General features: G+C 44.4%; 1 protein-coding gene across 2 annotated transcripts in view; it reads left to right on the forward strand.

The window, feature by feature from the left end:
- The window catches only part of Usp43 (ubiquitin specific peptidase 43), a 62,137-nt gene that overhangs the window by 17,012 nt on the left and 28,522 nt on the right, over positions 1 to 16,603 (forward strand). For both annotated transcript variants that reach the window (XM_021177353.3, XM_021177354.3), the window contains exons 3-7: positions 748 to 851; positions 6,762 to 6,854; positions 8,363 to 8,498; positions 12,613 to 12,748; positions 14,213 to 14,348. In XM_021177353.3, coding sequence (XP_021033012.1) covers positions 748 to 851; positions 6,762 to 6,854; positions 8,363 to 8,498; positions 12,613 to 12,748; positions 14,213 to 14,348 — 605 coding nt within the window. The remainder of the gene's footprint in view (positions 1 to 747; positions 852 to 6,761; positions 6,855 to 8,362; positions 8,499 to 12,612; positions 12,749 to 14,212; positions 14,349 to 16,603) is intronic.

Consider the following 16,603-nt stretch of genomic DNA (forward strand, 5'->3'; position numbering starts at 1 on the left):
GACACTGGAGTAGGCCAGAGCCTTGAGGGAAGAAGGGTGAACGATGACCTAGAAAGATATATTTAGGATGCAGGGATTGGGAACTGCTGTTTATAGATGTGATTAAGAAAGTTGAATTAGGGTAATTAACTTGGATTCTCCAGTTGGTCTTTTAGCACAATATTGAGTGTTGTTACAAGGGGCAGAGGGAGTTTAGAGACCACAGAGGACAAAACAGTGTAAACACAGAGCAGAGAGCATTATTGAAGATGCTGAACCAAGGACAATATGGTGTGGCCACAAGACAAGAAATTCCAGCAGCAGCCAGCTGAATCTAGAAGAGGCTAGGAGAGGATTCCTGCCTGGAATGTCTGGAGGCTCTGGCACCTATCAACACCCTCCTGTAGACAATTGATGCCTGTTGTAGATGTATCTGAGGCCCCAGCAGGACATAGGTGAAGAGCAGTGCCATCAACCCCAGGGTGGAGTTGGGTGGGGAGTGTGTGTATGAGTTCTCTCTATGGTCACCCTTGAGTTCTGTGTTCCACACATGTGTACACTCTTTCTCAGGGGTTTGGGCAAACAAGAGGATTGAAAGAGCACTGAGTAATGGTAAATCAGCCAAGAAGACTTCCTTTTTGGCTCCACAGGGCACAGGAAGGGATGATATGGGCATTAGGGCGAGGTGGTGGGCTCTGTGGCCTGGAAGCAGCCCTGTGACCTAATGTGGACAGGATGTCATCAGATCTCTTCCTTGTACCTTTGCAGCTGCCCCCAGAAGTGAGTAAGATCTCAGAGGACCTCCGGCCATCTGTAGCTCCTAACTCCTTAGGGCCCAGCTTTGTGCAGAGCCACTTTCAAGCACAGTACAGGTAAGACGGCGGTGGGGTTAGAGTGTGGTCCCCAGAAGTTGGGTGGGAAGGCCACCTGTATCTCATTGCCCTTGCTCGACCCTGCACAACAAAACAACAAAGCACTACAGTTCCTTCCCTTTCCTGTCCCAGCCCCAGCTAATCACTCTACTGTTGTCTCCAGTCTTGAGGTTTTCTTCTTGGCTTCCTGGAATGGCCTTCTGCCCTCCTTTAAAGGAGTGACTGGAGGATGGTCCTGTAGAACAGAGATGTGGCGGCCAGGATAAACCATCCTGCAGACACAGTGAAGCTGGGGAGACTCTTCCTGTCTGCTTGGCATGGCCAGAGGGCTCAGCTGAGTTAGTCACTGCGAGCTCAGCTCAACGTGGTGGATATAAAATCATCACGTGGCCTTTGATTTTAAGAAGTATGCACTGTGGGTATTTCTGTAAGAGAGTATGAATGTTTATAAGAATCATGGGGTTTAGTGAAAATACCTGCATCAACAAGATGTCAAAGAGGAGACCTTAGCCCTAGACTGGCTGTATGTGTCTTTTCATGAGTTTTGGTAGCTGAATAGGGTCCGATGGATAGGAACATACTCCACAAAGATGACTGTTACTTCCAAGCTGGGAACAAGCACAGAGGTCAAGATTTAAGAGAAGCTGTTGGATGCAGAAAGCCTCTTTTACGTGAGATGTCCACATATGTATGTTTCTAACATCGGGTTTAGATTCCACTTTTTAAAGGCTGGAGCAAAACCAAAATTGAATATGTGAATGGTATGCTGACTTTACATGTGTTTATAATGCACAGTGTCATGTTCAATATATATGTATCCTCAAATGTTCATCATTAGTGCATAGGAAAATCTTACAAAATCCTCTCTTGTAGCTTTTTATTTAATGCAGACCATTCAGTTATCTCTAATCACTCTACCTGTGTGGCTGTGTTGCTGCCTGTGGGTTAGTGCCCATTGGTCAGCATCTCCCTATCTGCCATCCCTTCTCCCTGGCCTCTGGTAACTGCCATTCTTTTTTTTGTTGTTGTTGTTGTTGTTTTTGAGACAGGGTTTCTCTGTGTAGCCCTGGCTGTCCTGGAACTCACTCTGTAGACCAGGCTGGCCTCAAACTCAGAAATCCGCCTGTCTCTGCCTCCCAAGTGCTGGGATTAAAGGCGTGTGCCACCACCGCCCGGCGGTAACTGCCATTCTACTCTCAACTTCCCTGAGAGAGTTTTAGAGTCAATGCGTAATATTTACATAGGATTTGATAACACATTTTATGTTTTATATTGTTTGTGAAAATATTTGTGCTTATGTTCCACATGAAATATATGTGTTTTCATGTATAAGGTAATATGTAATTATATATTGGTAATAAAATATGTTGAATAATATAAATGGTATACATTATATTTATATAATTTACTACTAATGCTTTTTGAGAAGTTGGGGACTTTACCCAGAATTTCATACATGCTAGTCCTACCACTGAGTGACATTAATAATAAATATTAAATTTATTTATATAATATAAATATATGTATACTTAACATGTGCTTAAGTATATTTTATTAATAATCTGTGTGTGTTTGTGGGTACTTGTACATGGCTACATGTGTGTGCAGAAGTCAACTTTGGTGGTGTTCCTTGGTTTTCATTGGTTTGGTTCGTTTTGTTTGATTTTTAGATAGTATCTGTCATTGGTCTGGGACTTGCTAGTTAGGCTAGGCCACTGGCCAGTGAGTCCCGGAATCCACCTTCTCAATGGTGAGTTTACAAAAGCACTGGGGCTTCTTGCAGGGACTCACAGTAAGTGCAGGAGAAGCTCCGCCTTCAGCAGATTCTGTGAAGTGTGAGCCCTGCATTGGCTAACTCCCCTCTGTGGCTTTCATATCCCATGTTTATTTGCGATTGTCTGTGATCCATTTGGTTGCCCTGAACCAGGCTTTCTTGTTTCTTCAAATGGGTTCCAATGTCTGTCCTTGTGGGTGTTGCCGTGAGCCATTTCCAACAGAACTGCTCTCTGGTCTTGGCGACTGTTCCTTTTTCCTCTGCTCTGCTGTGTTTCCCCAGAGCTCTTAGTGAGTTTCTTTTCTTAATTACTTCCCTTCAAGCAGGTGATATTTAGTCTTTTAGAATTTCCCAACTTCCAGTCCCATATTTTCATCCTTTCTGGGAGACTTTTGTTCTTTGCATTTGACTGGGAGGGGCTGACATAAAACTTCTCTGTTTAAGGATTTGCATTATTGTCAGCGATTTCTGAGGGAATGAATAAGCAGGCCCCGCCATCTTTGAGAATGATAGTTTAGGGGGCCCATGTAGCGTCTGAATGCTTTGGAGCTACCTTCTAGGGGAGCAGGAAAAGGCCTGGAGAGGGGCCCACCCTCTGTTCCAGGGAGGGAGGACCATGTGGAAGCGGCTGGAGTTACTGTGGAATGTGCACCTTCTCTTCGGTTGCTGGGAGTACTGGGTAGTACAGAGCTCTACAGAATGAGCCTAAACTCTGTATGGATATCGTGAGCTGCCATGTGAGGGCTGGGAATTGAACTGGGGTCTTCTGGAAGAGAAAAATACTCTTAATCACTGAGTCATCTTTCCAGCCCCAATCTTAAATTCTGTCCAGGTGTGTGTATAGGGAGTGATGACAGACATTCCCCCTCCCATCCTTCCCCTGCTCCAAATATCTTGAATAATAAGAGGGGACCTAAGGACCTGAGAGGTAGGAGACTTGGCATTAGATGATGAAATCTGGAAGCCCTCTTTTCAGGTGGACATTTGAGCAAAGAGGGGAGTGACAAGAAGTCTGCCAGTCAAATCACTGGGACTAGGTATTCCAGGTGGGGCAGTCGCAGAGACAAGGTGCCTAAGTAGGCAATGATCTATGTGAATTCAGGTGTTGGGAGGGCAAGTTTAAGGAATAGAAAGAACTAGTCGCAATGGTGAAGGCCTGTCGTCCCAGCACTTGAGAGGCTGAGATAGGGATTGCTGAGTTTGAAGTCAGCTAGGACTACATAGTTAAACAGGCCAGCCTAGGGTACAGAAAAAGACTCTCTCAAAACCAGACAAACAGAAAACAAGCGAGAAGCAGGTCAAGATGGGTCAGTGGCAAGGGCACAGGGGGAGCTTTTTTATCTAAGCATTATTGGTGGGTGGTTTGTTTGTTTGTTGGTTGGTTGGTTGGTTTTTTTGTATTTAAATTGAAGGTACTTTGAAGTGTATGCTAGGCTCCTGACTTTAAGTGGGATGGATGGGTCTTCAGGGCTGGGCTTCTCAGGAAGTGATATTTGAGTTGGTCAAATGTTAAGGATCTATAGTGCCCTTCCAGTAGATTTCTCATCTACAAGAGCACAAGAGGTGTTTGTGGTGGTGACAGCAGAGAATACCACTTTAAGCCAGAGAGCCTGTCATATAGAGAAAGTGTCCTGAGGAGCCTGTGCAAGCAAGGGCTTTGGAGGTACCGAGACATGCTTTTCTGCAGTGGGATGGATGGGACAGCTCCAAGATAATGTACTGAGTGGTGATAATTTGTCTATTCCATGGAGGAGTATGGATGCTGTTGGTCTCCTTTATGAAACTGGGGGTGATGGGTAATTGTGGGTTCTCTGTCTTCTATCTCCTCTTCAGTTCCCACTTCTCCTGAGGTACTGAGGACTAAACCCAGGACCTCCATCTACAGTTTTGGGCCCACTGGTCATATTTAATCTGTCACCATTACCAATTTCTGAGAAACAGGTATATTTCCCATCTTTTCTGTAGTTTAACTTAAGAACAACATGTTATCTTTGTTCTTTACAAAATAAGAGTGGGGTTATAGCCCAGTGATAAAGTACATCCTTGGGATGGCAAGGTCATATTCTTGAGTCATTTGGGTATGATACAAGTCTATGAAGTTCAATACAGTACAGTTCTGTGGGTTCAGTTCTAACTACCATAAGATATGTACACACACACACACACCCACAAACACACATACATACAATTAGCCAATGGCTTAGAAAATTTTTATTTTTTCACAAATCACACATATTACTACATGAAATAAGTTCAGGGCTCATATAAGGTCATCTTGGGGCAGGAAATTGTCTCAGAGGTTACGAGCACTTATTGCTCTTACAGAGGATGCATTTTGATCCCAGAACCCACATGAGGCAGCTCACAAACTCCTCTAACTCCCGTTCCAAAGGCTCCAACATCCCCTTCAGGCCTCTGCAGGCACCCACATATGCTCACATGCACAGACACACATAAGTAAATTTAAAAAAAAAGAAACCAAAGCCATATTCTTGAACCAGTTTGATACAATGCAACTCTATGAAAGAAAAAAAAAAAAAAAAAAAACCAAAAAACAAAAAACACCACACCTGGTTTTGTTTTTTTGAGGCTAAAAGGAGAGCTTGAACTGGGGATTGGAAAGTTTTCCAAACACAAGAGTGTATCCTGTGGCTTGGTGCATACCTCTGCCCACAGTGGTCTGGAGAGGTGGTGTGATCTGAAGAGAAGCAGGAGCTGAGGGAACTCCACAAATGCCATGGCCAGTGAAGGCTGTAGGGCAGTGTTGCCATTTATCAAAACACTACATCTATTCTCTGGGGTCAGTGTTAAACAGAAAAGGCAGGGGGGTATGGTGTATTGTAGACAGTGGACCTAGCATCTCTGAAGCCCTATGCTCCAACACTACCACCAACACAACAGACAAGGAAACAAAAGACTACTGGGGACTGTTTTCTAATTGCTACCAACCTTCTAGAAACTTCTATCCACTTAGATAACTTGTATCCCTATTGTAACCATTAGGTAACTTGTATCCCCAGGATCTGGCAAAGAGCAGACACCTCAGGTGAATCTATAGGTTCACCTTCTTGCTATGTTGTTGTTGTTGTTGTTGTTACTGTTGTTATCTTTGAAATAGTATCTTGCTATATAGCCTACAATAATGGCCTGGAACTTTCCATCCTTCTACCTTAGCCTCTTGAGTGCTAGAATTACAGTTATGAAATACCACATCTGACTCTTGGAAAGTTTTTATACTTAAGATGCTAGAGTCCCTCCCCTGTGTCATTGATATGTAATGTATGTCAGGAAAACCTGGAAGTCTGCACCTCTAAAAATCCATCTGTGGGCTAGGCTTGTGAGATGGCTCAGAGGGTAAAGGCACTTGTTGCCAAACCTGATGACCTAAGTTCTATGCCAGAACCCACATGGTGGAAGGAAAAGACCAACTCCCAGAGACTGTTCTGACTCGATATATGTACTGTGGCACCCACCCACCCTCCCTATCAATTAAGTAAACAAATGAATAAATCAAATAGCCATCTCAAAAAAGTGATTCATGTGTTTTGGGGGCTCAGGGAAATCTGGTACCCAGGGAATAGTCACATTCCACTTCCTTTGCCCCCAGCTTCTAGAAACCACCGATTTGAAGTGCATCTCTTTGGCATTTCCTATTCTAGATAGCTCATATAAATAGAATGATACAGCCGGGCAGTGGTGGCACACGCCTTGAATCCCAGCACTTAGTAGGCAGAAGCAAGCAGATTTCTGAGTTCGAGGCCAGCCTGGTCTACACAGAGAAACCCTGTCTGGAAAAAAACAATCAATCAATCAATCAATCAATAAAATGATACTATAGAGCTGGGTATTTCTTGGTACTTGACATATTTCCAGGGACTATGTTTTGTTTTATGGCTAAGTTGTATTCCACATTTTGTCTACCCCCTTATCTATTGCTGGGTACTCTGGTTGGTTCCGGCTCTGAGGCTTGTGCAGGACTGCAGCAGCATTCACACAGAAGTGATCGTTGAACACCTGCTTTCAGTTCTGCATGGAACTGCTGGAAAGGAAGTGCTGCAGTAATTCTGTGGCGATGTTTGAGGGTTACCAAACTACCTAAGTCTGATGATGGTTCATCTCTGCTCTTGCCTTCACAGGTCTTCCTTGACTTGTCCACACTGCCTGAAACAAAGCAACACCTTTGACCCTTTCCTGTGTGTGTCCCTTCCCATCCCCTTGCGCCAGACGAGGTACGTGAGTGTCCCGAGTGCTGTGGCACGCCCACTGTACTTGGTCCCTCTTTCCTGAGAACCTTCTCTTCCTGGAGCTGCCATTTTTCACTTAGCTGTCTCTAAGACTGGTTGTACAGTCAGGTGCCACTCAGTTAATAGGCAATTAAAGAGAAAGGGGTGTGCAGTCTCCAGCTGATGAACAGGATGCTTTTGTGTGTACGTGCTGAGTCCACGCAGTGTCCTGACTTAGATCTCTGGCCTGCTCAGGAGCTAGCACAGCCCCCACTTCAATCAGACAAGGGCTTCTGTTGCCACATGCTCTTCCCTGCCATATCTCACAATCTTGTCCCTTCTTCATAAAGATATGGGAAAATTTTCTTTTCTGTATTTCCTATTTATTATTTATTTATGGACAAAGTCTCATTCTATAGCCAATCCCTCTGCCTTAGCCTCCCAAGTGCTGTGTCTGTAGGCATGAGCTACCATACTCGACTATAAGGAGATTATTTCATGAAGGAGGAAAGAAAGAGAAAGAAAAAAAGGCTTGTTTGGTACAGGTGAGGAAAAAATTGGTATTGGGGTGAGAGAGCAGTGGGTTGCAGTGTCTGAAAGCAAGGCCTGGCAGTGCAGTCTCTTTCCCAGAATCCCACCTTGCCATCAACACCGCTGGCCTGGCCTGTGTTGTGGAAGGTGACTGTAGGAGCCAGTGTGGGCCTGGAGGCGGAGGTATTTCTTCATTGTGTTCCCACCTTGTTCAGTCCTGTCTCCTCCCCTTCCTAGCCACATCTGCATGCTTACGATCTAGCAGAACACAGGACTTCTTCACAAAGCCACACATGACAGTCACACTTCCATCTGCTCAGAACTGCTGTGCTGTCTGTGTCATAAGCATGACGGTGGTCTTATACAGTAACATGGGTTATACCACTGTTGATAGAATCAAAATGTAGGCTGTGACTGAGGAGTCTCCGTACGTAGCACAGTGGTTAAAGCAGTGACTCTGGGGCAGACTTCCCAGGTTCTAATCCCAGCTTGTGACTTGGCTAATTACTACAGCACAGCAGTCACTGTCCCTCAGGAGTGGGCTCTGGGGTCTGTGAGGGGAAGTGAAAGCAGAGACTGGAAGGGAAATTTTCATTGGTGGGAAAGCGACCAGTAGAGTTGATTTCTTCTAAAATAAACCACTTGGCTGTTTTGATTTACAAAATGCAGAGTTTTCTTTGTTTGTTTTATTTTATTTTATTCATTTGTTTTAACTGTTTATCTGTTAACAGTCTTAGGATCAGAGGGACCGGACGGAGATCTATATAGTGTGATTTCTACTCAAAATTCTCTTATTTCAACCCCAGGGAAAAGCAGTTTGGGAGATTTGGCTCTCTCCTGCCGCCTAGCGGCTGGGCACCTAACGTGCAGGGACCTAATTAGCAAAATGTGTCTAAGGACTGAGCCTGCCAGCCATGGACCATGGCATTGGTGACCATTCCTTTCAGTCCTTTAAGAATTTTGGCTCCCTTTCTGTTTTCCAGATTCTTGAGTGTCACTTTGGTGTTCCCCACAAAGAGCCAGCGGTTTCTGCGTGTTGGCTTGGCCGTGCCAATCCTCAGCACAGTGGCGGCCTTGAGGAAGATGGTTGCAGAGGAAGGAGGCGTCCCTGCAGAGGAGGTGTGCTGGAACGGCTGGGGCCTGGCCATTGGATGACAGAATGCTGACTGGGCCAGCTGCCCAGGCTAGTGTGTGGTTCCCAGATGACTCCAGCATGACTCACTGGCTTCTATTTGATTAGTTGTCCCTCGGTGTCTGTGGTGACCCGGCCTTGACTTCTGCATTATTACTCAGGGTGACCGCAAAGAGACACTTTGCAGTTCAGAAGGTGGTGGTAATTGTGATCCAACAGCAGCTAACCAGTCATGTTTACTAAGTGTGGGCCCTGTCCCTTGGTGGTTTTCTCCCTCTGTCTCCCCTCCCTCCCTTCTGACATAAGGTCTCACTATATGATTCTGGCTGGCCTGGTACCCCTATATATATATATATATATATATATATATATATATATATATATATATATATATATTCCAGGGTGGCCTTAAATTCCTATCCATCCTTCTGCCTCAGCCTTCCCAGTGTTGAAATATAGGCATGTGGCACAGTGCTCAGTTTATCTCATGGGTTAATCCTGACCACTCTTATAAAGAAGATATTACAGAGGTCTTCATCTTGGAAGTGAGGAAAAAGGTTCAGAGGGGTTAAGTGAATTGTCCAAGGTCACACAGCAAGGAGGTGGCTAAGCTGGGATGGGAATGCATGTGCTTTTACGCTTTCCCACTCCTGAGAATATCGGCGGGGGACTGGAGGGATGCTTAGTGAGATGCACACATTGAAAGTTTGTGAGAGGAGAGGAGATGGAGAAGGTGGGAAACTGTTCTGCTGGCTTAAGCCTGCCTCCTTGGTAGCCCAAGCTGGCTTTGACCACATGACCTTCCTGCCTCGGGCTCAGCATGTACTACCTGACCTGTCTTTGATTGATTGATTGATTGATTGATTGATTGATTGATTTTTTATTTATTTAGACAGAGTCTCATTCTGTGGCTTAGAAGGCATGTACCAAAACAACCTGTCTTTGTTTCATATATGTAGTTGTTAATTACTTAATTTTTGAGACAGGATCTTCTCACTCTGTAGTTTAGACTGCTGTGGAACTGACTGTGAAGCCCAGGCTAGTCTCACACCCCTGGTAATTCTCTCCCCTCAGCCTCCTCTGAGTGCTGAGGTTACGTGTGTGAGCTGACACTCTCGGCTTGATTTTGCTTCCTCTGGAGTCCTGGTGAAGAATTGGCTTTACTGTGCCCAGAGGACCCCTGTGATGTGTGGTGGGATAAAAGTGATACAGTGACAAACAAGATGAGAGGCCACAAGAGTTTCCTAGTTGCTGTAAACAAATTCATGGCAAAAGGCAAGGGAGGAAGGGCTGAAAGGTTGGTTCATTTTGGCTTTGAGGGCTGCATTGTAGCCTGCCGTCGCTGGGGGCTTTGAGGGCTACATTGTAGCCTGCCGTCGCTGGGGGATGGGCAGGGCTCAGGCAGCTGCTCCCAGGTCCATCTGCAGTCAGGGAGCAGAGAGAGATGACTGTGGAACTCTGCTTGCCTTCTTAGCATTCTGCCCATCCCCAGGCCATGGGCTGCTGCTGCTCACATTCATGGCGGGTCTTCATCTTCAGCTAAACCTTTCTAGAAATATACCCATGGGCACTTGCAGCTGCGTTTCCACGGTGATCCTGAACGCAGTCAGTTGGCAGTAAAGACTACCATCACAGAGGGGCTCCGAGTGGGGTTCTAGCTGTGACTCGGCTGCTCTCCAGCTCTCTCTGACTTGGGCCTTGTTTCTGTAACTATAAAATGGAAAGTTTATGTTTCTCAGGTAACCTGGTAGAACCTTTTAAAATTAAGCAAACAAAAATTATGTTTAAGTTTTTTAGGTACTTCATAACACACATCCAACAAAGTATACACATCTTAAGGTTGTGGCTATATCTGTATATTTGTACAATCAATCACCCTGGTTACCAAGGCTTCTGTCATCAGTCTACCGACCCCTCCCACCTCTGTCTGAGTAGTCGTGACCCCCTTTTTCTTTTTCTTTTTTTTTTTTCTTTTTTGGGAACTCACTTTGTAGACCAGGCTGGCCTCGAACTCAGAAATCCACCTGCCTCTGCCTCCCGAGTGCTGGGATTAAAGGCGTGCACCACCACGCCCGGCCTGTGACCTCCATTTCTACCTGGAGGATTTTTGTGAAACTCTCACCCAGGGGAAAAATAATGCATATTTTTCTTGTAATGGTGTTCGCCTTCAAGCCTGAAGCCCTGAGTTCATGGCAGAAGGAGGGAACTGAGAAAGTTGTCTTCTGACTGCTAAACACATGCTGTAGTTTGCACATGCCAGGCCCCCGCCCTCATAAAATAAATGTAAAAATAAATGAGCTCTTAAGTGTTCTAGAGGTCTCTCTCTCTCTCTCTCTCTCTCTCTCTCTCTCTCTCTCTCTCTCTCTCTCTCTCTGTGTGTGTGTGTGTGTGTGTGTAGATGTGAGAGAGAGGGGTGGGAGAGGGTGGTGGTGGTGGTGGTGGTGGGAAGAGCATGACTTTTGGGAGCCATGACATTAATGGAAGACAGAGAGGGCCACTCTGATGGAGGCAGGGGTTGAGTAGCCACAGGACTGTCAGGAATGCAGAATGTCGGATGCATTTGTGAGGAGCGTGGAACTCACATGGTGTCAGGACAGTCTGATTGGAACTGAACATCCCTCTTGATGTTTTGATTTCTTTGATTGGCATGTTTGTCTACGGTAATGGAAGCATCTGGGTGTATTTATTCAGTGTCTCGTGACTTGGGATACTTACATCAATTTATTTTAATTTTTACTAAAAGCCGGTGGGGAAAATGAGTAAAGTCTAATGTTAAATCTTCTGAAAGAGAAGACCTTCTCACAGAGGTCTTGGTTCGGTGCTTCAGTTTTCTTGCATCTTTTTGATTTAGATATTACTACAGATAGTAGCCAGGTGTTGATGGCTCACACCTATAATCCAGCCTCTGAGAGGCTGAGGCAGGTGGATTCCTGCAGATTCCAGGCCAGGCCAGCCAGGGATATGTACTGAGAACTTCCCTCAACCTTGACCCTGACCCTCTCACAAAACGTTGTTGTAGATAGTTAATAGGAGTTCTTATAGTTCCAGACTATAATACCCACACGCCCACACTTGTAGTTAAACTTGGTTTCATCATGTTATGGTGTGTGGCCATTCATCAGTGATGAAGTGTTAAATTTAATGTTTATGTAATTAGTAATATTAATTACTACTTTCTTTGGTTCATTTCCTTTCTACAACTCAAACTTTTCTTCTGGTTCACACTGGTTTTTTTGGTTTTTTGTTGTTGTTGTTGTTGTTTTTGGTTTTTCAAGACAGGGTTTCTCTGTGTAGCCCTGGCTGTTCTGGAACTCACTCTGTAGACCAGGCTGGCCTCGAACTCAGAAATTCACCTGCCTCTGCCTCCCATGTGCTGGGATTAAAGGTGTGCATCACCACTGCCCGGCTGGTTTTTTTTAAGCCTGAAATGTCTCTTTTACAAGAGAACTTTCCAGCTTCGGGGCCTCAGATGGACACTGTGAGGTCTTTATATCAAGATGCTGGATTGGTTTCCGGGGAAGCCAGGTCTCTTTCCTGCCGTGTGACCATCTTCTTGTGTTCCATGAACATGTTTTTCAGGCTTGAGGAACCCTTCTTAATGGAGCGCTGTTCATGGAGATCTGTTTTTATTTATCTAGCATGTTTTTATCCTATTTGTGCTATGGTAGGTTAGTTAGGTGTGAAAGTTTAGATCTTTTTTTTTTTAATTTTTGTGTGGCTGCATTTGAAATGTCTGTGCTTAATCAAATTATTATGTTTGCTATATTTTATGATTTAAAATATGTAGATACTTGGAGGGAAAGGAGAAATAAGTTTTAAGACTGAGTTATTTTTAATTTTATTTTTATTTAGCATATGTCTCTGTGTGTGTGTGTATGTGTGTGTGTGTGTGTTTGTGTGTGTGTGTATGCATACATATGGAGTCCAGAGGATAACTTGTAAGAGTCAGTTCTCTCCTTCAATGGTGTGGGTTCCAAGGATCAAATTCTGGTCAGCAGGCTTGGCAGCAAGCTCCTTTCCCCACTGAGCCCTCTCGCCGGCTCTGTCTTTGAATTCTTATCTAGTGGGTTCTTTTTGAGAACACAATCCTCCTCATCTCAGGTGATCTTGGTTGAACTGTATCCCAATGGATTCCAGCGGTCATTCTTTGATGAAGAGGACCTGAATACCATTGCAGAGGGTGACAATGTGTATGCTTTCCAAGTCCCTCCCTCACCTGGTCTGGGGACGCTCTCAGGTACAGTAGTGCCTTACATAAGTTGTTTGGGACAGCATGAGTGAGGGGGGCGCGGGGACTGGGGGTGTCTTCCCAGGGTGCTAAGGCAGAGAGAGAGTCTTTAATGCTTGCAGTTGCTACACTCACTTCCTCTGTAACTTACCTGCAGATGGTTGATATTAAGAATCTCGGTGAGTATTAGAATTGCCCAGAGGGCTACTTAAAGCAGACTTCTGGGCTCAGAGTTTCCGAGTCAGAAGGCCTGAGGAGGAGCCTGAGACTCTGCATGTCAATCATAGTCCTGGACGTGCTGATGCTGCAGGTCCAGGAACCACATTCTGAGAATCATTGCTTAGCAGGAGGTGCTGATGTTCAGGACTGTTACAATTCACAGCCCTTGTCTGGAGTCAAATTTCTACCAGTTGAGCTGTAGACAGGCAAAGAGCTTAAGAGATATTAATCTCTGGCAGATAAAAATGGTGATCTTTTTTTAAAAAAGCTAATTTTCATTGTGTATCAGTGCACATTTTAGCACAGTCAGCCAGTTTAGAAGGCCATGTTTAAAGACCCCATTGCAGCATGCAGCAGCCCCCACTCCTTCCAGATTCCCCTTTTGGAGTTTGTTTCCTACACGCCCTGTACTCTGAACACATGAAATGAAAGGTTTCAAAAGGACCCATTGCTAATGTGTATCTCTGTTTTGTGGATCAAACTCAGAGACTTACACAGGCTCGTCAGGCAGTTCTCCACCTATGCCCTAGCCCCCCAACTGGTGGATATTAAATAACCTTGATGATGGTAACTTGTTCCCATTCTATTTTATTACTTTTCGTTGCTATTCTCCCACTGCGCCTAATTTACGAATGAACATTTATTTATCGTCGGCCCGGATGGTAGGAAAAAGCATGGTATTGTAGGGTTGATAATGTGGATGGCGACTTGTCACACCTCAGGTGAATCCTGTGCTCTGAGCCCATGTCCTTAGGTAGCCCAGTCAGTGAGCTGTGAGAAGCAGATGTTTGATGTTCTCTGCGTTAACAGGAGAAAAGCAGGCCATGTGATCTGGAACAAAAGCCTGATTGACCTTGACCGTCTTATAACCCAGGGAAATAAGTCTTCATTTCAAATTTAATCATGGGTAACGCATATTTTCCTTGAGGAAAAAAAAAAAACAAATCTGTATTTCAGAACTGATTAGAAGTAGAGGCCCTCTCTTCTGTCCCCAGTAGGGGATGCTCTAAGGTTCTCTTAGATGGAGACATAAAAACAACGCAGGTAATTTCGGGTTGCCTTTTAGATTGCTTTTGAAATTTTCTAACCAAACTCAGGCCCATCTTTTAAAATTATTGGCTGACTAAAACCGCAAAATCTTATGTATATGAATTTTGTATGCCAGGTGCTGGGAGCCCCACCTTCTCCCCTCAAAGTCCCAGGTGTCCTTTCCCCACTGGTGACTGGATGCTCTGGTGTCATTCTCTTCTCCAGCCCATCCATCTGGTCTGTCAGTGTCACCGCGCTTGCCAGTCCGTGACAACCAGCGATTCTCTGGGCCTCTCCACAGTGAGAACAGGGTGGTCATCCTCTTCTGTAACCTGGTGGGCTCAGGGCAGCAGGCGAGCAGGTATGTGAATCTCCTTCCTGTGTTCATGTGATAAGTGGGATTTGTAGACCTGTGCTTGCCACCCCTCCCTCCCTCCCTCTTTCCCTCCCTCCCTCTCTCCCTCCTTCAATCCCCCCTTCCCTGCCTCCCTTCTCTTTCTTCATGTCATATAGCCCAGGTTGGCTTTAAATTCACTTTGTAACCAAGACTGGCTCAGGACTCCTGATCTTCCTGTCTCTTTCTCCCCATTGCTGGGATTACAGAGTAGACCACCATGCTGGGCTCTATACTTGGTTTCTATCTAGAATACTTCTAACTTAATAAGTATCGATTCCCATTGTTAATAAAGTAGAAGATGAGAGCAGAGTGCTTCTGAGCAAAAGGATTAGCTGTAATTGCCTCAAGCAGATGGTGACACCATCCTTAATTAAACACCAGAGGTTTCCCGTTAATTGCAGGAGCACCACTACTACTGTGAAGGCCAGCAGCATCCATACAGGAAAACTGGCTACAAGAGGAAAGTGAAGCATGGCCGTGCACACCTGTAATCTCAGTTAGTCTGGAGGCTGAGGCAGGAGGATTGTGAGGCCAGCCTCTGCTACGTAGCAAGTTACAGGTCAGCAGGAGCTACATAGTAGACAGGTCACTAGGGGGAAATAAAAGGGTGGAGGTAAAGGAAATAAAACCCAGCACTGTTTGTAGTTTGACAGTTTGTCCAGGAGACATGAGCTGGAACGTGATTCAAACGAATTAAAGGATTCAGGAGAGTGAATGGGTTATATTATTAAATAGTCAAAAACAGACAACTTTTTGATATAGTCAGATTAAGTGTCTTAAAGGACATTGTGACTGTTTGGTTGACAGATACGACCCTGATTGATCCTTCTACAGTGCGTGCATGCATTGAAACATTGCAGTGGACCCTGTAAATGTGTATATGGATCATGTGCCAGCTAAAGTGCTAACAAGATGTTTAAAGAAGTCTGGGGGCTGGAGAGGCGGCTCATGGCTAAGGGTCCTTGCTGCTTTTCGGGAGAACCTGCTTTGCCTCCTAGTATCCCATGGTGGCTCACAACCATCTGTAACTCCAAGGAGATTCGTTCTGTCCTGTAATGACACTAGGCATGCATGTGGTGCACATACATGTATCCAGGCAAACATATTCATACTCACAAAATAAACTTTAAAAGACAGAGAGAGAATTCTGGTGTGGCCCAGTGCTGCAGTGTGTGCTTAGTATGTCCAAAGCTCAGCACTATATAACAATACAAAATAAAAACACAGGAGAAGTCCTCTGAGAGATGCTTAGATTGATGAAAACGGTTCTAAGAGGTATCTGGGATGGTAAGGTGGTAGGAATACCCAGGGATGTCGGGGGAGGGGGAAGGAGAGATGGTGACAACCACAATGCTGTTGCCGCTGATGTTTTTTTTTTTGAAATAGGGTCTTACTCTGTAGCCCAGACTAGCCTTGAACTCCCTATGTAGCTCAGGCTGGCTCCAAATTTATAATCCTTCTGCCTTAGCTCCTACTTAGCTCCTAGAATCATAGGTGTATAGTGTGATATACAGCTCAATAAAAATTTAATTGTTAAAATAGTACGATGTAGATAAAAGAATATGAAAATAATCTCAGAACCCAAATAGGCCAAAGTATCTTTAGGTATTTATTATATGATAAAATGAAATTTATTTCATAGTCTTGGGGATGGATGCTTTATCCAATAATTAAGGCTAAACAAATTGCTTTTTATTTTAAAACAATCTTTTCTTTTGCTGTAAATTTTTACATATAAATTCCCAATTAATTAACAAAGTAATCACAGAAAAGTTACCATGAAAGCAGTGTAGGTGAGCACGCTGGCACTCCCCTGAGTGAGTCCCTTTCTCAACAAAGCAGACAAAACAGAAAGAAAACCAACATAGACTATTTATGTCTTTGAGTAGAAGAGGCTGTTTTTATAACACATAAAACAGGAGGCCACGAAAGAGAAGGCTTATGTTTCAAAAAAAATTAACATTTTAAACTGAAACCAAATGTAAAAACTTTTTAAGAAAAGATTTATTTTTTTTTTTTTATGTGAGTAGTACACTGTAGCTGTACAGATGGTTGTAAGCCTTCATGTGGTTGTTGGCAATTGAATATTTAGGACCTCTGCTCACTCCAGTCAGCCCTGCTCGCTCAGTCCCTGCTTGCTCTGGCCCAAATATTTATTTATTATTATATATAAGTATACTGTATCTGACTCCAGACACACCAGAAGAGTGTGTTAGATC

The sequence above is a fragment of the Mus caroli genome, unplaced genomic scaffold, assembly GCF_978045245.1.
Source record: "Mus caroli unplaced genomic scaffold, Mus_caroli_1 scaffold_13, whole genome shotgun sequence".
Taxonomy (NCBI): domain Eukaryota; kingdom Metazoa; phylum Chordata; class Mammalia; order Rodentia; family Muridae; genus Mus; species Mus caroli.